Source organism: Chelonoidis abingdonii, chromosome 8 (assembly GCF_003597395.2).
Source record: "Chelonoidis abingdonii isolate Lonesome George chromosome 8, CheloAbing_2.0, whole genome shotgun sequence".
NCBI lineage: Eukaryota > Metazoa > Chordata > Testudines > Testudinidae > Chelonoidis > Chelonoidis abingdonii.
In genome coordinates this window covers 83,769,643-83,792,416 of record NC_133776.1, presented here as the reverse complement: position 1 = coordinate 83,792,416, position 22,774 = coordinate 83,769,643, and the positions used below count along the sequence as shown (strand labels likewise).

Here is a 22,774-nt window from a genome sequence, read left to right as displayed (position 1 = left end):
GGCATGGAAAGTGAACTACAATGTACTGGGACATGATCCCTCCAAAGCTGGAGGAGGCACACAGTCAGGGAGCAGTGTGAGGAGTTTGCACGGTCTTTGTGTGTGCTATGGTTAAAGAGGAAAACATCAGCCCCTGGTACTGGCTATCTTGCCTCTTACTCTATAATTTGTTTTAATTACAGATATCACTTTTTTTTAAAAAGCACACGCTCAGCTAACTTTACCAATAACGCAGAATGACACTTAAGACTGAGAGAGACAAAGCAGCTCCAGCAATACCCTAGCTGAGTTATTCTGAGTACTGTGGATTTTGTTACTATAACAATACCTGTATAAAAGTGAATTATCTCTCAGGTCCCCCAAACCTTACAAATACAGCTGCTTTTCTAGTCATTTGCATATTAGGCATTTTCCAGTGCAATAAACAGAACCCTACACTTGGTCTTTGAAGTTGCAACTTTGTTATGTATAGCAGGTATTCTTGTGGAGCAGGTAGGTTCACTAAGGGGGCACAGAAGACCATCTGGGCAGGAAAGGATTCTGCACACCTAGGTGGAATTTTATTACTTTTGAGGTGCATATGCTTGTAAAAAAGAACATTGAAAATTATGTAGACTATCCTGCCCCTTTAAGAACCAAATCCAATAGCTCTTGCCTCAGCTAAAATTAAAGTGTAGCATAGGGCTTGCTTCAGCCAAGTCAAAGCATGAATCATTGCAGGCAAGAAAAACTCACCTAGCTCCCTTCCAGACATGCTTCTGCCCCACCCTGCAGTCCACATCTCCCCTCTAGTGTGATTGGAGGATTAATTGTCTACAGCTGATCCAGTCCTGCTACCTAAGCAAATCCCCTCTTTCATTACAGACCTTCTTCTGAAGGAGAGTGCTAACCCCTTCCCTGACAACCCCATCAAAGAGTTTGTGTCTATCTGAAGCATCTGTCATTAGCCCCTTGTCTGAGACAAGTTACCAGTGATATTTACCATTACTCAGATCTGGGTTCCAGTTTATATTGTTCCTGTTAGAGCCGCAAAATTTAGATGTGAATACAAAGTCTTCTAAATTCTGTTGAGTCTTCTGAGATAGGTTTTGGTTTGGCTTATTATAAGGATAGGGACCAGCTGTGAAGTTACATTAGTAAGCATGAAATTGCAAGGGCTTTCGATGCTCATGCTTCAGGGCATAAGTTGATCACCAGATGGAATCAGGATGGAATTTTTTTTCCTCTCTCTCTCTCTCTCTCACACACACACACACACACACACGAATGGACAGTATTATATCATTAGCTGCATTATGTTCACATTACATCTTCTGAAGCATCTGTCACTGGAGTGTGTTATTCATAACACTTGTCACTGTTGTTTTCTGTCTCCCAAATGTATTTATATGGTACCTGTCACCATCAATTCCTATGTTCTTGCTAGAGATAGGCCACAAAATTTAGATCCAGACCCAGATTTAATCCAGTCAAAAACAGGAGTGGCAGGGAATTTGAATGTGAGGGGTTAGTTAGGACCCATCTCTAGTTCTTGACTGCACATGCCTCTGTACTCTTTCACTACACTTAGAAATAGTATCAGAACGTCTATTTCAATTCAAGGCGTCACACAGAAAGGAATAAAAATTACAGAGGTGGTTTCCTTGAAAGTTGATTGCTAACTGCTAACATGACCCATACATTATACCTGGTACCTGTGAAGTAATACTGAAAACAAACAAACAAAAAGGCTTTGCTGTTAACTAAAGCAACCATAAAGTGGCTGAGTATTCTTTGGCTGTGCCTCCACCAAAGTAATAGTGAATTCAAACAAAGGGGCAATGGCCTTTTTAGATTAATAGGAAAAACACTATAACTTCCCCTCTCTCAAGCAGTGACTACCTTTCATTAGCTAAAGAACAATTGTCTTGAAATGGCCAAATATGCAGTGACTCTCTGAAGAATGGCTTCATTTTTTAGAGTTATACAATTGAAAATCAGGCTTTTATTTTTATTCTGACAAATGATGAGTCCCAGATACACTCTATGAGTTAGGAAACCAGCAGATATTTCTGTGGACGATGTAACAGTACCAAGTGCGAGATTCACTGATTCCAAGGGACCATTGTGATCACCTAGTTTGACCTCCTCTACAACACAGGCCACAGAACTTCCAAAATCATTCCTAGAGCAGATCTTTTAGACCAGGGATCGGCAACCTTTGGCATGCAGCTCGCCAGGGTAAGCACTCTGGCAGGCCAGGCTGGTTTGTTTACCTGCCGCATCCAGTGGTTTGGCCAATCACCGCTCCAGGCCAATAGGGGCTGCGGGAAGCAGTGTGGGCTGAGGGATGTGCTGGCTGCTGCTTCCCGCCACCTCCATTGGCCTGGAGCAGCGAACCACGGCCAGTGGGAGCCGCGATCGGCCAAACCTGTGGAAGCGGCAGGTAAACAAACTAGCCCGGCCCACCAGGGTGCTTACCCTGGCGGTCCGCATGCAAAAGGTTGTCGATCACTCTTTTAGATAGACATTCAATCTTGATTTAAAAATCACCAGTGATGCAGAATCTACCATGACCATATGTAAATTGTTCCAATAGTTATTACCCTCTTTTTACTACGCTTTTGGGCTATATGAGAGTTGCATCTATGTATCTTAGGTATTTACATGGCCCCCATTATCACAGTAAGTGAGTGCCTTCAATGTATTTATCCTCAAAACATTCCTGTGTTTTGAGGATAAATACATTTTACAGATGGAAGCTGAGGCAAACAGAATAAGTTTCTTGCCCAAGGTCACGCAGGAAGTCTACATCAGAATAAAGAACTGAACTTACATTCCCCAAGTTCCAGGCTAGCACGTTACCCACTGGACCACCATTCTTCTCTCGCTTAGGAGAGACAATGGTAGCCAAGGTACATTTACCAGCCATTCCAGCTTTATGTATGTTATGAATGCAGGAGGACTTCCTTGTAGATGAACTAGCAATAAGACTGGTTAATGGGAAGAGGTTGCAGGGAATGTGTGACATTTTATAGTTCTTTAATTATTATTCTTTATAGTACAGTAATGCCCAGAGACCTCAACTGGGATCAAAGCCCCAGTGAGCAGGACACTGTACAAACACGTAGTGTAAGACAGATTGTAAGCTGTTTGGGAAGGGGACTAATTAAAAATCCACATGTGGTTATAACAAACTAACGTAGGGAGCAGGGAACAGCAGATCACAATTAGGGTTACATGGATTAGCCATGTGCCAACTAGTTGGCTGAGTCAAATATGTATGACTAAAGCCACCTGCCTTTACAAACACTGCCAAACCTCTCACTGACAGCAAAATAACAGCATTCCCAGACAAAACACAGTTAAAGAGAAAATAGAAGTTTTTGACATTAAGATCTTACTATTACCTTGTGGTTATTAAAATAAAAAAGAAGTGTCTGAAAATCAGAACAGCTTGGAGACAAATGCCAATTTTAGTTGTGCCACTAAAATGTAGCTACTACAGAACAGAACATAGCAGCCATTTGGCCCAAGCAAGATTCAAGAGAGTGGAGAAGTGAACTATCATTTCTTGATTTGAAATATTAGTCTGAAGTTTACTCAGTGGTACTCCAGCTGTCAATGGGCCAATATTAACTGCGACTTAGAGAGAGAACACTGATGATCTGCTCTAGGAAATATCCCTTCTCCTGGCTACTATGTAGTTACAGGTCTCAACGGTAATCTTTGCGACATTAAATGCCAGACGGCCAACACAACAATAAACTAAACTGAAAAGGCCACTGTGAGAACTTGCTGAACATTACCAGCAATTTCTTGTCAAATAGAGAAGAAGAAAATAGCAGCTTCTCCCAGTTGTGAGAAGCAAATTGAACCAGCTGCTACAAAATGAATATAAGCAAAGCTGAAAGTCTGTGGCTGAATTTAGAATTCCTCAGTCCAAGTCCTGTGCTTAATCAGCAGACTATGCACCTGCTCTTCTACTGAATGTACCAGGCAGAACAGGTATGTGCAGAGAGAATGCCCTTCTGAGTCCCTGAATTTCCAAGGTATAACCACACAGTGTGCAGTTACTGCATGAGAAATTATATGTGCCACTCATGAATTAAAGCATCAGTTACTCTACTAGCAAATAATGTTTGCTAGCATTGCTCACACCTCAAAATGTGGAATGCTTTATGGGAGATCGTTGATCATGCTCCCCCCTAATATGGCCTGCTTTAAGGGGGAATCTTTAGCGGCAGTAACAATTCAAGCAATTCAATGATATTCACCAACACTAAGGGGAAGAAGGGGGTTGTTCCACTAATGACCTTCAGCAATATTAACCACAGAACGAGGGATCACTTCATAGTAATCTGGGGCAGTAGCTGCCTGAATTACAAGAGAACCCCTCCATACCCAGATAGTCTCAAGCAGCATTCAGAAGCTAATCTGAATAGATCTTCACAACAGAGCTTAGGCGGTGCTTACAGACAAAGTGGCAGGGATCTGTGAGTGAATAATCTGTTGCAGCTCAGGCACAGACAGCCATCTTGACACGACACCCAAATCCTATGCTGAATATGACCTTCTAGACGGGGCTGCTGTCTGCAGGAATCTGACTTTCACAGCTCTGGCTGCAACAAGCCCCCAGAGAAAGGTAATAGAGACAACTGACTTACTTACCGGGTTATTCTATGCAGCTACAAGAATCTGCTGCTAGAAGGAATCCATAAGGAATCCCTTTGGACTGAAAATTCAAATCAGTAGGTAGCTGGTAAAAAGTTAGTTCCTGAAAATCGAACATACTGATTTCACCAATAGCCAGCAGAGGGCACAAAAGGATTGCAGTTAAAAGTCAGCTATGCTTTCACAGTTAAGAGTGACACTTTCCTATTAAGTGTGGAAAAGACCGGTCTGAAATAGTCAGTACCTGGAGGTAACTGGGATTGGGTGGGGGAGGTGTCTACAACAGAAGTGGGCATGAAGTGGTGTTTGAAACATGAACCCAGACTGAAATTTTGCCATTGTCCCCCATATCATTCCAAAACCCTGCATCTATAATACCCCTCCCTCCCAAGAACTGAATGATTGGAAAGCAAGAGCTGGATATACATACAATATGATGGGGACTAATTTAGCTATGAGTCAGGAAAAAGATCTTGGCATCATCGTGGATAGTTCTCTGAAGATGTCCACGCAGTGTGCAGAGACAGTCAAAAAAGCAAACAGGATGTTAGGAATCATTAAAAAGGGGATAGAGAATAAGACTGAGAATATATTATTGCCCTTATATAAATCCATGGTATGCCCACATCTCGAATACTGTGTACAGATGTGGTCTCCTCACCTCAAAAAAGATATACTGGCACTAGAAAAGGTTCAGAAAGGCAACTAAAATGATTAGGGTTTGGAGAGGGTCCCATACGAGGAAAGATATAAGAGGCTAGGCCTCTTCAGCTAGAAAAGAGGAGACTAGGGGGATATATGATAGAGGTATATAAATCATGAGTGAGTAGAGAAGTGGATAAGGAAGAGTTATTTTACTTATTCCATAATTACAAGAACTAGGGGTCACCAAATGAAATTAATAGGTAGACAGGTACGATTTTGTTTAAAACAAATAAAAGGAAGTTCTTCTTCACACAGTGTACAGTCAACTTGCGGAACTCCTTACCTGAGGAGGTTGTGAAGGCTGGGACTATAACAATGTTTAAAAGGGGACTGGATAAATTCATGGTGGCTAAGTCCATAAATGGCTATTAGCCAGGAAGGGTAAAGAATGGTATCCCTAGCTTCTGTTCATCAGAGGATGGAGATGGATGGCAGGAGAGAGATCACTTGATCATGGCCTGTTAGCTTCACTCCCTCTGGGGCATCTGGCATTGGCCAATGTCAGTAGACAGATACTGGGCTAGATGGACCTTTGGTCTGACCCGGTATGGCCTTTCTTATGTTCTTATTTTGCATTTTAGGCATGTGTATGCTCTAAAGTCTAAACCATTCTACAGCAATGACAACCAGGCATCCTCCCTTCCCACACAGCCACCACCTCAAACTGATGGAAGCTGGTAGAGTACATCGTTACATCAAACTTGGGTATGCCTGGCTCCAGGCTGACTTCTTCCCGAAATGCTGATATTGTAGGATCAGCAATTTGACAATGTTAGATGCTGTGAGGTCACTCCTGGGAGCTGTGTGCTCTTTTTGGGAGAGATAATATGGATTGCAGGGAGATGTTAGATTTCTTGGAACGGTAAAAATGAAGATGGCAGCTTTGGCCAGTTTGCAGGTTGGGTTTTTAAATTGTCTGAGCTCCAGAGGAACCTGATGTTCACCTTACCAGTTGATTCTAATATTTAGCCATAAGCTGAAAATCAGGAAGCAGATTTTACTCTGGTGCTGTGGTAGATCAGCTTGTTAAGGTTATAACTAACTTTCCATTTGCAACCTGATTTTACCTCCTACTATTCTTTAAATTCCACAAATCCTTTCTGGCTGAATGGTTTGATGTGTCCCAGGAAAAGAGGAGAATTTTGAATTGGGTCTGAGAGCAAATGGACAGGGCAAGTTTAAAGTTAACTAAAAGTCTGAAAAATAAGTAGTTTTTTACCCTCTGAAAATTATTAATTATTATTATTATTTATATTAGGGTAGTGTCTAGAGACCCTCATCAACATTAGGATCCCATTGTTCTAGGCATTGTACATGCACATAACAGCAGACAGTCCCTGCCCTGACAAGCTTACAGTCTATGACAGCCAAAAAGGGAAACAGAGGCAGAAAGAGATGACTTGCCCACAGTCACACAGCAGGTCAGCATTAGAGCTAGTAATAGACGCCAGTCCAGTGCCCTGTGCATTAGACTCAGGGCCGGCTCCAGGCCACAGCACGCCAAGTGTGTGCTTGGGGCAGCATGCCGCGGGGGGCGCTCTGCCGGTCACCAGGAGGGCGGCAGGCGGCTCTGGTGGACCTCCCACAGGCATGCCTGCAGAGGGTCCGCTGGTCCCGCGGCTCCGGTGGAGCATTCGCAGGCATGACTGCGGGAGGTCCACCGGGGACGCGGGACCACCGGACCCCCCGCAGGGAAGCCTGCAGGAGGTCCACCAGAGCCGCGGGACCGGCAAGTGGCAGAGCGCTCCCCGCGGCGTGCCGCTGTGCTTGGGGCAGTGAAATTACTAGAGCCGGCCCTGACTAGACTACACTGCTTTTAGCTTTCTTGGGAATGTCTGATCTCACAAAGAGCCACGTCTGGAAACTCCACATCTGTTTTATTCATTTGACCTCAATGCGGACCAGGGCCTTTGTATATTTTATGGAAGGTTGTTTTGCAGACATTGACTATGACTATTCAACTTCCGAGAAGTTTTCAGGATCCCTGGCAGATTTTAAACCTCACAGGATTTATCACTTAGGCCTTGGCTACACTGGTGCTTTACAGTGCTGCAACTTTCTCGCTCAGGGGTGTGAAAAAAAACACACCCCTGAGTGCTGCAATATACAACGCTGTAAAGCGCCAGTGTAAACAGTGCTGCAGCGCGGCTCCCAGCGCTGCAAGCTAATCCCCATGAGGAGGTGGAGTACGTGCAGTGCTGGGAGAGCTCTCTCCCAGCGCTGGCGCTGCGACCACACTCACACTTCAAAGCGCTACCTAGCATCACCTGCCCCCAATGCATGCCAAGTACTTCACCTGAAATCCAGCCCCTTCTTTGAGCAATGGAACCGCAGCCTAGAGAGGCAGAGGGATCTGCTCACAGGTGTCCAGGGGCTGATGGATTTGTCCCTGTATCACCAAGAGCACAGAGATCTCTACTGGTGTAATATTCCAGTTTATGCATATCGGGTTTGGGATTAAATATTTCCAACTGCCACTCCCTGATAGCACAATCAGGCAAATCCCCCAGATACATAAGAATATTTTGTATAGGAATTCCAGATAGGCTCTCTGCTCCCTTCACACCAGTACCAATACAGAGGTAAAATAACCCCTCTATTCCTATTCAAGATTCTCCTGTTTATGCAACCCAAGATCACATTAGCTCTTTTGGCCACAGCTTTACATTGGGAGATCATGTTCAGATGATTAGCCACCATAAAACCCAAATCTTGTACAGAATCACTGCTTCCTGGGATTCCCTATCCTGTAAGTATGGCCTATATGCTTTGTTCCTATACATACGCGTTTACATTTAGATGCATTAAAACTCGGTGTTTGCACATACCCAGTTTTCCAAGTGATCCAGATTGCTCTGAATCAGTGACCAGTCATTTTCATTATTTACCATTCCCCCAGTTTTTGTGTCATCTGCAAACTTTATCAGTGATCTAATGCTTCCTTCCAGGTCACTGATAAAATGTTAACTAGAGTTGCGTCAAGAACAAATCCCTGTGGGACTCCACTGGAAACACAGCCGCTCAATGATAATTCTCACATTTATAATTATATTTTGAGACATATCAGTTAGCCAGTTTTTAATCCATGTAATGTGTGCCATGTTAATTTTATATTTTTTTAAATTTTTTAATCATAATGTCATGTAATACCAAGTCAAATCTTTGAATGAGTTAAATGTGTGTGTGTCGGGGGGAACTAAAGATGCTTTTTGGAAATAACTGTAAAGTTTCTCTCTATGCTGGGGCTGTTTTTGCCACAGCTATCCTTCTACAGGCACACTGATATGTGTGAAGTGACCAAATAGTTCTAAAACAAGTAGCTCAGAGATACCATCAGCCTACTGACTCCTTTTTTGTCTGCTTTAAAAGATGTGTCCACTGCCTTCACCCATATATGATACGAAGGTCTAATTGAATTGGAAGACCAAATAAACTATATCAAAACCAGTTTTGTCTGCAGACCTTTTACCCAGGAGAGAGTATTGTATAGTGTCTTACTGCAACAGTGTTACAGTGAAGATTGATCATACCTTTCCATTGTTGAGTTCCCCGAAGGAGACAATTGTACAGAGGCCCATCTGGATCTGATGGCACACTTTACTATACTTAAAGTGACTTGTTTTGTCTGGCCTCTCCATGGAAATTTGTTCTACAGGTAAAGTTATTTCATGTTCTTTGATAGGAGAATCCTCCAGTTCTAAAGCTTGCTCATTATCTGTTGCATGTTTTAAACGAGTAACTGCAAAGAGGCCTTGAGTACCAGTCAGAACACTCTCTGGGTCCTGAGTATCCAGTTTACTCTTAGAAAGATCTTGAGAATGTGATTGAGTCTTGTCCAGGTCCTGAATATCCACTGGAGTACTCCGAGTGTCCTGAATATACTTTAGAGTGCTACTCAGTTCCTGAATACCCAGTTTAGTCTTAGCCCCGTCTTTCAAATGTAACTCAATATTTCCAAGTTCCCAAGCATCCGCCGCCAGAGAGCTGCCCTGGTCCCGAGCATCCACCGCCGGAGAGCTGCCCGGGTCCCGAGCATCCGCCGCCGGAGAGCTGCCCGGGTCCCGAGCATCTAATTCAGTCACAGGCATGTCTGGAAAATGTGATAGAGCCTTAAATGAGCCTTGTGTGCTTAATGGAGCATAATGGTCATCTGGAAGTTCTAGCAGTGGGGAGATGGATGGATCTGGCCCAAGGTCAGAAAGTTCATTAAAACTATCATTCTCATTGTTCAGAGCAGAGCTGCTGATCTCTTGAGATAACTCTGCTTCAACACTTCGCTGAGGCAGCACTTTTCCTGTTGAACTCTCAGAACTATGATTATCCCAAATCCCAGAATCTGGAGACTGCAATGACATTCCCGTTGAAGAGAAAGCTCTGGCATTTTCATTCTCAATAACCAAAGACTCTTTGTGGGAGGAGGCTTCCTGCCTTTGACTTCTGAAATTGGACTGAGGTCTTTGCTCTCTCTGCGGAAACGTCCGGGAAGAGCCTCGCCACTTCCTAGCTGCCTCAGCCACACTGTTAAAGAACCGAAGAACACCACCAAAGTGACTGGCTTTCATTTCACTGTTTGATTTTTTAGGCTGGCTAAAATTCTCCTCACATCTCGTATCAAAGTCAAAATAAGAAGCAGAATTATCAGTTATATCTTCTAAGTTCTGGAAATTTGTTTCAACACTTTGACTGAGCAACTTTGAATTATCTTTGCTAGACAATGAAATTCCCTTCAGATAGCTCCAGACATCAGAGTTTTTTCCTCTCCTGCTCTCCTCGGGAAGCGTGGGACACCTCCTTTGATTGTCCCTTTGTGTAATAACAGAACTCTCAGAGTTTTCAAAATTCAAAAGCTTGCTCTTTCCAGCTGACATTTTATGGCAGTTACTATCATTATCTTTGCTGTGTATTCTGACACTAATATCCCTGAGCCATTTATTTTCATTGGCATCAGTTTCTGGAATGTTGACATTTAACTCTACGTCTTCAAAGGAAGAATCCAAATCATCGATGTACCCTGCATACGAATGACGGAAAGGCCTCTGACTGTCAGCTAGTTTCTTAATCCTGTAGATTGCCCTTTGGTCACTGTTCTCCTGGTCCTCCTCAGGGATGCAAGAAACTTTGGCTTTGGAGGGTCTCAAATCCACATTTTTAGATATGCTAGAGGTTCTTAGCTTTTTAAAGGACCTCACTCTGTCCATGAAGGACATCTTGCGTTTTTCGTCCAAGGTTTCTGAGGTCTCTCCTAGCAGGATCATGGACTGGGGTCTTTTGTTATTCATGGAGGGACCTTTCCTTCGGCTAACAAAATTCCAAATCCGGTTGCCCTTGGCTTTCTTCTTATACTTGGCTGCCTCTTCCCTTGCATTTTGGTTGATGCCTCTGGAGTTGCAGTGCTGAAGGTCACAAATCTTTAGTGTCTCAGTGCTCCTATCCTCTGGATTGGCTTGAAAAATCTTGTTCATGTATCCATTTGGCACCAGCCCAGCGTGAGTGTGCTGGCAATCTTCTATAATTTCCATAGTTCCAGTTGGCAAGTTGACGTAGAATGTCACAGCTCCATTGTCTTCAAAGTATTCTCTTCACGGGGCTTAAGGAAAGAGAATAAAAGAATGCAATTAGCAACACAAAGGGATTTTAAGGTTACATTTCTCAAAACACCAAGGGCCAAATCCTGGCCCTGCTGACATCAGTGGAAGTTTCATCATTGACTTCCATGAAGCTGAGTTTCTGCCCCACGCATGTGTAAAATTTAAAGTTGCTTAAAAATTGATTTAGTTGTGATGAATTAGTGACTATAGATAAACTTCCACACATCAGTTAAGGGTACAAAAATACACACATTTTATGATAAAATCTCCTCTTGTCCAGTGGCCCAACATGGGTGCTGAACACATAAAAATTTGTGTGCAGGGAGGGGGGAGATTTCAGACAAATCTCCTTATAAATGCCACTTACATCTTCACCAGACCAATCCATCATGAAGTAGCAACATATTTATCCTTGAGCGGTTCCAATCCTCTCCTGGCAGCCATTCCAAGAGGCTCCACAATGCCCTCTTCCCTGGAGCTCACATAATTGATGGTGTGTCCATGCCAATTCTAAAGAGACAGTCTTTAAATCTCAACCCTGTAACTGTGTCAGCAGCATGGGGACCCCAGTGCAGGACAGTGAGTTCCAAATGGAAGCTCTGCAGTCACCACTGTGATGTATCATAATGCGTACAGGTTCCACTGCTGTGAGTTCCAACGTACGATATTTGTGATTAGGAATAAAACTACAAGAGCAAGGTGCAGTGAGAGGTGCCAGCGGCTCAGTTTTCTTTATGAGGATATATTTGAACTCCCAGTCATATGCACAGCTAAGCAGAGCCTAACCCTTCTCTGCCACAGTTGGGTCCTCTGCCCAGTACAGCCATGCACGGCAGAGCAGGATTCCTCTCTATGACATTGATCCTGCAGATCCTTGCCCAGGGCACAAGGCTGTTACACTTCAGTGCAGTTGCAAGAAGAGCCTGCATGTGGATATCAGTAAAGTTAAGCACTGAACAGAAGGAAGGCCTCTGAGCATTCTTATTCTCAACAGCTTAAGGGAAAGATAGTGGCAGGATGTAGGCAAAGAAAGGGTGGGCCTGAGAAGACTTAATAATAAACAAATTCATGTGGCCTTCCTCCTGCTTCTAGGATGGAGGAATAGCGGACTGCACAGCAGCACTCTCGGTAACAAAGGATCGGGGCTCCCTCCCTATCCAGCTAATCACCCCTTAGTTTGCATTTCTATATGCAACCAGCACTGCCCCACCCCCGCACCTGCACTGTGCAGTTGGTAATTACATTAATTATTATTAATAATCATGTTTATTACAGTAGTGCCTCAACCAAGTTTGGCCCCATTGTGCTAGGTGTTGTACAGACATCAGGTATTAGACAAGTCCCTGACCCACAGGCCTTACGATCTGAACGGACTTCATTTCAACCATTCCCACCAAATCTAAATTAATTGGGTGACACTTCTCATAGAGACAGACAAACCTACAATGGAGGTAGAAACATCAGGGAACTCAGGTGTTTATCCAAACTAGTTTGTGACCCTCGAGTCAGCACCCCTTTAACACGGCATTTATTTTTATATGAATTAAAGGCATCTTGTTTTAGTTTGCATCAAGCCATCTGGGCCAGCATAAATGGCTTTGACTCTCGTGATAATCGTGGAAATGGACAGAGGTGAAAGACAGTTACAGATGATAATGAGTTACCTCCAGTGTAACATAAAATGCCAAAAACTCAAAGCAAACATCCTGCCCTGCACAGATCTGGAAAAGCAGGGCAAGGTCATGGTTTGCTAATAGTGAGGATTCTCTGGACCACACCGCCATCCAGCTTTGTGATGCAGAAATCTCGAAGGATGATATTCAGAAGCCTTGCATGGGGCCTAGGCACCAATTAAGTCCCATTTAAACTCTATGTTGAGGGCTTAAGTGGCACACGGGTGTCTTGTGCTGACCCCGTTAGGCGATAACAGGAAAAATAAATTTAAAAACTGCAATTGTTTTGTTTAAAATATTCATTGCCAAGCGGGACTATTTGCCCTTCAGCAGCTCTGGAACTAGCCGAAGATTCCTAATCCCCAGGGCCATTCAAATCACTTCACACACATGAATTATTCACAGTGATCATGGTTGTAATTTAAAGAATAATAGAAATGAATGGAACTGAATGGCTGGGAAGGGAGCATTTTAGAAATTGAAAACTGAAAGGCCACCATACACGCTGAGGTGAAAGGCAAAGTCACAAAAGGCTTTTACTTTTCTTTTCTCTTCTTCTTTACAATGTATAATGTATTGTTCTTTACTGGGTAGATTACATCTGGGGAAAAGAAGACTGAAAAGAAACATAATTGTCTACAAACACGTAAGAGGGATGTTTATGAAAGAGCTCGAGATTAGTTTTGATTAGTCAAAGAGACCAAGTAGCAACGTGGCCAGATCCTGAGCTGCAGCTGATGAGCACTCGGGCATGGTTCAAAAAGCAGAGTACAAAAGGGGCTTTAAGCCAGATGTGAATTGGAGCAGTTGCCATGGAGCCAGTTCAATTGCACTGCTCCAGCCTCCCTCCCTTCCCCCACCCCCAGGCACTCTGTATGCTGCACAGACATATTGCTTTAGAAACTGGGGTTGAGGTGATGCCCCTTTAAGTCCCCTCCCACGCCCACTTTGCCCAAACCACTAAACAATTTGCAATTCAGTCACCACTGTGGACAATGATGATGCCAAAGAGATTCTAGCATGAGAGCAAACGAGTGGCAGGACTGCGTAGCTCCAGGGCTGGGTGAAATATGGCACCTCTAAGTCATCAGTTCAAATCCTGACTGAAATTGCTAGTAAAAGAAAATTGTTGTTACGTGGTCTACATGAAATGAGCATGGTGGTCTCCCTTTAGTTCCCAGGGGCCACATCCCCAAAAACCCAAACACAAAAAAGTCTCCTTTGTTGGCAGTTTTAGTAAAGAAGCCAAAAACTGAATGGGTCCAAACTATTCTCAGGCCTTGGCTACACTGGCGCTTTACACACCCCTGAGCACAGCAAGTTGCTGCAAAGCGCCAGTGTAAACAGTACCCCAGCGCTGGGAGCGTGGCTCCCAGGGCTGCAAGCTAATCCCCACCGGGAGGTGGAGTAGGTGCGGCGCTGGGAGAGCTCTCTCCCAACACTGGTGCCGCGACCACACTCGCACTTCAAAGTGCTGCCGTGGGAGCGCTTTGTAGTTTCGAATGTAGCCAAGCCCTCAGAGCTGAGGGACAGCAGTGGCTTTTCTCATGCTCTAGCTGTTTTGAGGTTAAACAGAGGCCTTCAGTCTGCCGCTCTAGCACCTCTGACCAGCTCTATATTCACACCCACACATGCACAAACACACACACTGACAGAAGGCTCAGGAGATTTATCTTTATATAAACCACCTTAAAACTTTTTAAGAAATAACAGCTCCATTTGGGACCATGTTTGCAACCACCCACACAACAGCAACAACACAGCTCCAACAGATACCTCCCCCACCGGCTGGCATGGCAGCAGACCTAGGGGAAGGTTTAAGAGATCAACAGAAGGTCATCATATATTTGATGTGAGAGGCCCAGCTTATTTTCATCAGCCTCTTACCAATTAAGCGTGCAGGACTTTTTATGCTCCTCAAATCTCCTTGTTTCCCATGCTGTGCGTGCTTGGCAACTGCTGGCCTTCCTCCTTGTGTACATGAAGCTAAATCTCTCTCTAGAGAGGAGCCTGTATTTTTGGCAGCCAGCTCTGTCCTATTACTAAAGCACCTGGGTTTGTGGGAGGCACCCACGCACCTCCACCTCAGCTCTCACAGGTCTTCAATCCAACTGGAAAACATTAATTCTGCTCAATCCAGTCGGATGTATACAGTCTTCATCCAAAGCGTCTATAAATGCTTGACAGGCAGTGGTAGTAATGAGCAGAGGTTTGCGAGAATTCTACAATGATCAAGCAGAGGAAAAGAAGTGCGGGGGCTACAAATGGGCTAACCTCCCAGATCAAAATAATAGTAGTGTCATTTCAGCAGTGCCCGGAGGCCACAACTGAGATTAGAAACTCATTGTGCTAGGCACTGTACAAGCACATAATAGCAACCAATCCCTGTACCAGAGAATCTACAATTTAAATAGGCCAGGCAGAGAAAGGGTGGCGGGAAAAAGAGAGTCACAGAGGTGAAGTGATTTGCCAAAGGTCACACAAGTCAGTTTTCAAGCAGGGAACAGAACTCAGTCTTGATCTAGCTAACTCAAATAACAGAAGTGAAGCCATGGCAGCATGGGCAAGCTGCTTGAGTACATATCAAGGGACCTGGATGGGCTTGTACAGCCCCTGCTGCTGCTTCATTGCTATTGTTATCTGAGGTAGCTAATATATTTACATGTGCTGCAGTCACACCTCTGACTACAGTATAAGATATAGTTCCTGTTCAAGGCTCTAAGCAATAATCCATGCTGCTTCTAGCATTTTAAGAGCTGTAATAGCATAAAAAAGCCTAGTTCCCAAGTATAAACATATGGGGAGGAAAGGCTACAAAAATGAGAAAGAAAGTTTTAGTCATAATCCTGGTTTACAGTAAAAAAGATGTTTTTAAGTAAGTTTTGAACAGAGCAGTTTGGAAATATTTTTGCATGCATTTATTAACCAGACGACTACACCTATTAGTCAACACCAATACCAGGTAGGGTTGCCAACTGTTTATTCACACAAACCTAAACACCTTTGCCCCTCCACCTGCCCCAAGGCCCTGCCCCTTCTCTGAAGCCCTGCCCCACTCATTCAATTCCCCCGTCCATCCATTGCTAGCTCTCCTGCACCCTCACTCTCACTCACTTTCACCGGGCTGGAGCAGCAGGTTGGGGTGCAGGCTCCGGGCTGGGGCTGAGGGTTTCAGAGTCTGGGACAGTGCTCCAGGCTGAGCTTTAGGCATGAGGTTGGGGTGTAAGAGAGGGTGTGGGGTGCAAGCTCTGGGAAGGAGTTTGAGTGCTGGAGAGGGCTCAGGGTTGGGGCAAGGGGTTGGGGTGTGGGCTCCATGAGGGGGCTCAGGGCTGGGGATTTGCATGCTGGAAGGGGTGAGAGGTGTGGACTCTGGGAGGGAGTTTGAGTGCAGGAGGGGGCTCCGGGTTGGGGTAGGGAGTTGGGGTGCAGGAGGGGATGCAGGGTCCAGGAGGGAGTTTGGGTGCAAGAGGGGGCTCCAGGCTGGGGCAGGGAGTTTGGGTGCAGGAAGGGGCTCAAGGCTGGGGCAGGGGCATGAGGATGGGGTGCAAGCTCTGGGAGGGAGTTTGAGTGCAGGAAGACACTCTGGGCTGGGGTAGGGGGTTGTGATGCAGGAGGAGGGGTGGGCTCTGGGAGAGAGTCTGGGTGCAGGAGGGGGCTCTGGGCTGGGGTATGGGGTTAGGGTGCAGGAGGGGTGCGGGATCTAGCCTGGTGGCACTTACCTCAGATGGCTCCCCATCAGTGGCGCAGCAGGGCTCCCTGGCCTCGTGCTGCTCCCAGAAGCAGGCAACACATCCCTGCGGCCCCTGTTGGGGGTTAGAGGGCTCCACATGCTGCCCCTGCCTGCAGGCATCAGCCTCGCAGCTCCCATTGGCCACAGTTCCCAGCCAATGGAAGCTGCGAAGTCAGTGCTTGCGGTGAGGGCAGTGTGCGGAGACCCCTGCACCTGCCTTAGCCCTGCTGTGCCGCCAGACTTTTAGCACCTAAAATCTCCCAGTTTGGCTTCAGTAGCCTCTGGGAGATAAGAGCCCAATTCCAGGAGACTCCTGGCAAAACCAGGAGGTTTGGCAACCCTAATACCTGGAATAAGAAATGATATAGCATTTGTGGAGGAGAGACACACACATTTTCTCTCCTGGAGACTTTATTTTTGTTCTGCAAGTCATTCAAGCTGAAAATATATGGTGGTTCTTGGTGGGTGAAAAACATAACAAGAAATCTGATGAGAAAACTGGGCTCTAAAACAAAAGGCCTTTCCGTCTGAAAGAATCATGAAGACAACCAAACAGGAAAGAACAAAGGTAATACCTCCACAAAAGAACTCGGAGTGTGTCTCTCCTGTAATAAGCTGTAACAGCTGCACAGCTACCTTCACCACAGTCACTCGAAGAGCAGTCCCAGGTCCCACAAAGATCCCCACCCATAAGAAGTTCATATAAATTTAGTAGTAGGGACACAGCCTGCATAGGAGACAGGAAGACAATTCTCCTCGGTGCCAGCTGGGGGAGTGGGGGATTAGGCTGCACCATCAGACAAGGCAATTGAAACAGGCTCAACTTGCAGGTTGCAGGATACATGGGACTCCCAAGTTGCTACTTGCTTTGCTTGAAATGAAAGGTCTGCTGTACATATGAGTAAGTGCCCATTTCATCAAGGATAATGGCACAAAGGTCAGTGGACTTACTTTTCATTTACACCGGTGTAACTGAGAACAAATTTTGGCCTCTAAGCTTTTGGGTCTATCTGAACGAGGCCGAAACCGGCAAACCTTTGGAGCTTTACCTATTGCCAGGGACTTATCTTCACTAGAGAATTACATCAAGTTAAAACACAACCTTGCGGACTAACATGATGTTGACCACAACTTTGCAGTCCCTGTAGACTGGAATAAGTCACATCCAACATCAGGGCCGTCCCTAGGGGGGTGCAGGGCCTGAGGCAGAAGTGACAGATTCATCGCTTCTGGGACCGACTGCGCTGGCCAATTGCACCAAAGTACTGGCCCCGGAGCAGTCACCCTGATTCGCTCTACCCAAGGGATGGCTCTGTCCAACATTGTGTTACTTGCAGGTTAACTCTGGTATCACTACGACTTACCCACAACCTGCTGACATGATGTTAAACTTCACTTGGTCCTGACTGCAAAAATTGTGGCCAATAGGGTGTTAGTTAGCACAACTCATCAAAGTAGTGTTCTAATTTGATATAATTTTCTAGTGAAGAAAGCCCTGGAGCAAGATTCCCCTCACAATAGCATATATTCATATAAACCCTTTCCCCTCGCAACTCATGGTATTCTCTGAAGTGTTCTTGCTTTAAAAACAAAACAAAACAAAACCTAAGAGCTGTATCCGCCATCAAAATCACTTTGGTAGTTACACAAAGTTCTATGTGCCATAATGGATTGGCCTGCCTCAGGATTCTCATGCTTTTTTGTTAGCATGACCCACATCCTAATAGAGAAACAGTCTTATGGGCACCTCCCCTCTATACACTATTCGCAATCACATAACATCCCTGTGGCTACAGCAGATTGCTTTCAGCAGAAAGTCATATCAAATGTATATTTTTGTTTCTTTTTAATGGGACTTAGGAAGTGGAGATAAGGACGAGAGTAGCAACATGGCCTCAACACAATGTCCATGAAAGTTAACAGAAAGACTCATCTAAACCTAATGGGCTTTTGATCAGGCCAGAGTGATTAATCAGTCCCCCTCAGATCTCAGAAGTGCGCCACAAACCCCTGTTCAGGGAATACTACTTTGTCTGGGCTACTCCCTCTCCAGCCAGCCAAACTCTCCCTATAGTTTCCCCAAGAGTCATTCGCAGCTCTAGCAAAATCCAGTGTTTCAGCACACCGAGGAATCCTGGAAAGAGACTGGCTGATGAAGAAACTCTGATTTAAGGGATCTTCTGACCCAGGCTGGATTTGATTCTGTCAAGAGATTTCAGTGGCATAGGAAAAACCTTTCACTGAATATTTGACAGTTTGGAATGACTGCAAGGCTGGTGGAAAACACTTTTGGCACAATATTTTATGTCATAACAGCCCCCAGGCCATGAGCAAAAGTATTTTTATTAAGCATTTGATGCTGTAAAGCTGCCCTGTGGCTTGATGGGGAGGGAAAAAACAGGATAAAATGCTTAACTTTTAGATCCTCTGTCTGGAATGGAAATGCGGAAGCTTTTTCATGGTTTAATATTTTTGAAGGACTTTCAAAGCCACAGGAACATTAAATGTTGCCTGAACTATTACTCCACAGCATGGAAGAAGATAAGGAAGTAAAAGGTTGGAGTAGATGTTAGGTTAAAGTTCTTTGCAGTGGGTGAAATTCACCAGTGCAGAGAGCCAGCTCGAGGCCTGTACCACTTACCTTTCACTTCTGCCCTCAGAACAGGGCTTAAGTAGTGCAAAGGCCTCATGCCGGCTCTCTGCATGGGGTAAATTTCATCCAGTAAGATCCTAAGGAAAGTGGTCAACGCACCATCAAAGCAGGTTATGAAGAGGACTTTGACTAGGAATTTAATAGCAATGACACTGGGAGATGGCTTGCCAAATGGCAAGGCTAGACTGGATAACCCACACCATTATTTTCCAGACCTGCATTTTGGGCTGGCTAATCTCATCAGTTCTCACAAGCTAAGCAGGATCAAATCTGGTCAGTAGCTGGAGGGAGATTCCCACAGAAAACCCCACATGCTATACATGTTAGCTGTTCCGTAGACGGCCCTCATGCCTCAAAGTCAGTACTGAACCTATGCTGTTAGAAGGGAACAGTCTTCAGCGTGAAAAGTAAACACTAAATCCTGACTGTTTATGATAATTGAGGATCTCATGAGATTCTTTGCAAGAATAGGAAGATAACCTTGGTATCTTGGCTAAGTTCCAACATGGGCATGGTAATTATGTTATCCCTATCTAAAAATTCCTGTTAATCAGCTGCTGCATATCACCTCAGAGGTGGCGGCACTTCAGGGATGGATGACGGGAATGGGCTCCTGAATGAATAATCTGTAACATTTCTTGAGATCTTTTGCCAATCCACTATATAAGTACAATATTTTGTTTTTTATCCTGTGATAACCCATCCTGACCCTGTTCATAATCTCGTAGACCAGCTGAACAACTGCTTTACCATGGCCCAGACACAGACAGCCTGTGAATCACCTGTGCTCCTGCTTGGGAACTTCCATGCATGCATGGAGAAGAGACTATCCCCTTCAGAGACCACCTCCCCGGCAAGATTACTTAGCAGTGCCTGAGAACTAACCCTGCATTTTAAGAGTAAATCAGTAACAAACAGAACATGTCGATTGCCATGGAGATGGCTTTATGGTCATTACACTAGAGCGGTTCTTCCAGTAAGTAGCCAGGCCAGGTGATAGTCCATCTCAACACTATCATACCTGAGAAATGCAAAGCAAATGCAGGGCCATGAGGCTTGCACCAACTGTTGTACCAGAGACAGAGTACAAAGTCGAGCCTGCCTTGTCATAGGGGGAGGTCTCCAGCCTCAGCAGGTAAAGATTAGAAGAATACACTACTTCTTCTTCTCCATTGGGAATGACTCTACAGGTTTTGTGAAGACAAAAGGAAATAGAAAATTTTCTCTCATCTTCTAACCAAGACTATGGAAGGATCCTGTTTTCATGGGACATATCTTACAATTTAAGAAAGTATCCAAAGGCTGCAGTTTTTAATATCTTCCCTTCCCTGCTCCAGTGGCCCCTAGAGTGCATAGAAAACTGTTCTGTGAGTGCCTTCAGGGTTAGGAAGCTTTGCATTGCCCACAGTGTGGAACTGGGCCTTACAGAGACAAGGCAAGATAGAGCCTTAGGTTTTTCGTCGGATTGTCACTATTGGCTTTAACAAATGACCCCCTTATTTGGCAGCACCCCCAGAGCAATAGTAATGTGTAGAGAAGTTTGGATAAAATAGGAAATCCTCTTCCCATCCCCACCCCCACATACACATTTCATAGATTCATAGAATCATAGGCCTGGAAGGGACCTTGAGAGGTCTTCTAGTCCAGTCCCCTGCACTCAAGGCAGAACTAAGTATTATCTAGTGTCCATCCCTCACAGGTGTTTGTCTAACCTGCTCTTAAAAATCTCCAATGACAGAGATTCCACAACCTCCCTGGGCAATTTGTTCCAGTATTTAACTACCCTGACAATTAGGGTTGCCAACTTTTGAATCGCATAAAACTGAACACCCTTGCCCTGCCCCTGCCCTTCCCTGAGGCCCCGTCCACGATCACACTATCCCCTTCCCTCCATCACTCACTCTCTCCTCCTGAAATGAGGAGTTCAGGGTGCTGGAGGGGGCTCCGGGCTGGGGCAGTGGGTTAGGGTGTGGGATCCAACTCGGGGTACAGGCTCTGGGGCGGGACCAAGGATGAGGGGTTTAGGGTGTAGGAGAGGGCTCTGGGCTGGGGCCAAGGGGTTTGAAAGTGTGAGAGGGGGCTCAGGGCTGGGGCAGGATGTTGGGGTGCAGGAGGGGATTTGGGGTGTGGACTGGCTGGGCGGTGCTTACCTCAGGTGATTCCCAGAAGCAGCCAGCATGTCCGGCTCCTAGGCAGAGGGTTCAGGGGGCTCTGCATGCTGCCCGCGCCTGCAGGCACCGCCCCCACAGCTCCCATTGGCCATGGTTCCTGGCCAAAGGGAGCTGCAGAGCCAACACTTGGGGTGCGGGCAGCACGCAGAGTCCCCATGGCTGCCCCTGCACCTAGGAAATGGAGATGCCAGCCGCTTCTTGGAGCTACACAGAGTCAGAGCAGATAGGGAGCCTGCCTTAGCCTGCTGCATTGCCAGCTGGACTACTAGTGGCCCAGTCAGCAATGCTGACCAGAGCTGCCAGGGTCCCTTTTCTACTGACAACCCTACTGACTGTTAGGACGTTTTTCCTAATGTCCAACCTACATTGCCCCTGCTGTAAATTAAGCCCATTGCTACTTTTCTTATCCTCAGAGGATAAGGAAAACAATTCTTCTCCCTACTCCTTGTAACAACCTTTTATGTACTTGAAAATTGTTAACATGGCCCCTCTCGGTCTTCTCTTCTACGGATTAAATAAGGCAATTTTTTCAGTCTTCCCTCATACATCACGTTTTCTAGACCTTTAATTGTTTCTGTTGCTCTTCTCTGGACTTTCTCCAATTTGTCCACATCTTTCCTGAAATGTGGTGCTCAGAACTGGATACAAGACACCAGTTGGGGCTTAATCAGCGCGAAGTAGAGGAGAAGAATTACTTCTTGTGTCTTTCTTACAACATTCCTGCTAATACATCCCAGAATTGAGGTTCGCTTTTTTTGCAACAGTGTTACACTGTTGATTTATTTTTAGCTTGTGGTCCACTATGACCCCCAGATCCCTTTCTGCAGTGCTCCTTCCTAAGCAGTCATTTCCCATTTCATATGTGTGCAACTCGTTATTCCTTCCTAAACGGACTACTCTGCATTTGTCCTTATTGAATTTCATCCTATTTACTTCAGACCATTTGTCTAGATCATTTTGAATTTAATCTTATCTTCCAAAACACTTGCAACCCCTCTCCCTCGTCCCCACCCCAGCTTGGTATCGTCTGCAAACTTTATAACTGTACTCTCTATGCCATTATCTAAATCATTGATGAAGATATTGAACAGAACCGGACCCAGAACTGATCCCTGCAGGACTCTACTCAATATGCTCTTCCAGCTTGACTGTGAATCACTGAGATCTACTCAGTATTTTGCCCAAACCGCCACTAATTCCTATGGTCATTTTTAATTTTGTGTTCCTCTGTTCTCTCCAGTTCCACCCACAAATGGAAACATGTTATCACTCCTTCTATAACACTTATAGTCCCATTTGGTTCTGCTTCTCAGACCCAATTGTTTAACATGTGATTTCTTTGATCTGTTGTTAAAATTGTGGTTTTGGTCAATGGTTAATCCTGATTTTTTTATATATATAGATATATATATATTTTTAATGGAAACTTCTTCCTCGACAAATCAACATGCTGTGTGTCTTGGAGTCACATCAGCTTATTTTCTGACCAAACCAAGGTTTTTAACCCGATAAGAATTAAATAGACCGGCTCAGTCTCCTGTAGGTGTCTTGGTTCTTCAGTGCGAACCAGGAGTAAAAACCTTCTTTTGGTCATCATCTCT

General features: G+C 45.0%; 1 protein-coding gene across 3 annotated transcripts in view; it reads right to left on the bottom strand.

Moving 5' to 3' along the window:
- ARHGEF9 (Cdc42 guanine nucleotide exchange factor 9) overlaps nt 1-22,774 on the bottom strand; it is a 319,664-nt gene that overhangs the window by 264,746 nt on the left and 32,144 nt on the right. For all 3 annotated transcript variants that reach the window (XM_075068778.1, XM_032771801.2, XM_075068779.1), the window contains exon 2: nt 8,889-10,945. In XM_075068778.1, the coding sequence (XP_074924879.1) occupies nt 8,889-10,877 (1,989 nt within the window). In that variant the 5' untranslated portion in view covers nt 10,878-10,945. The remainder of the gene's footprint in view (nt 1-8,888; nt 10,946-22,774) is intronic.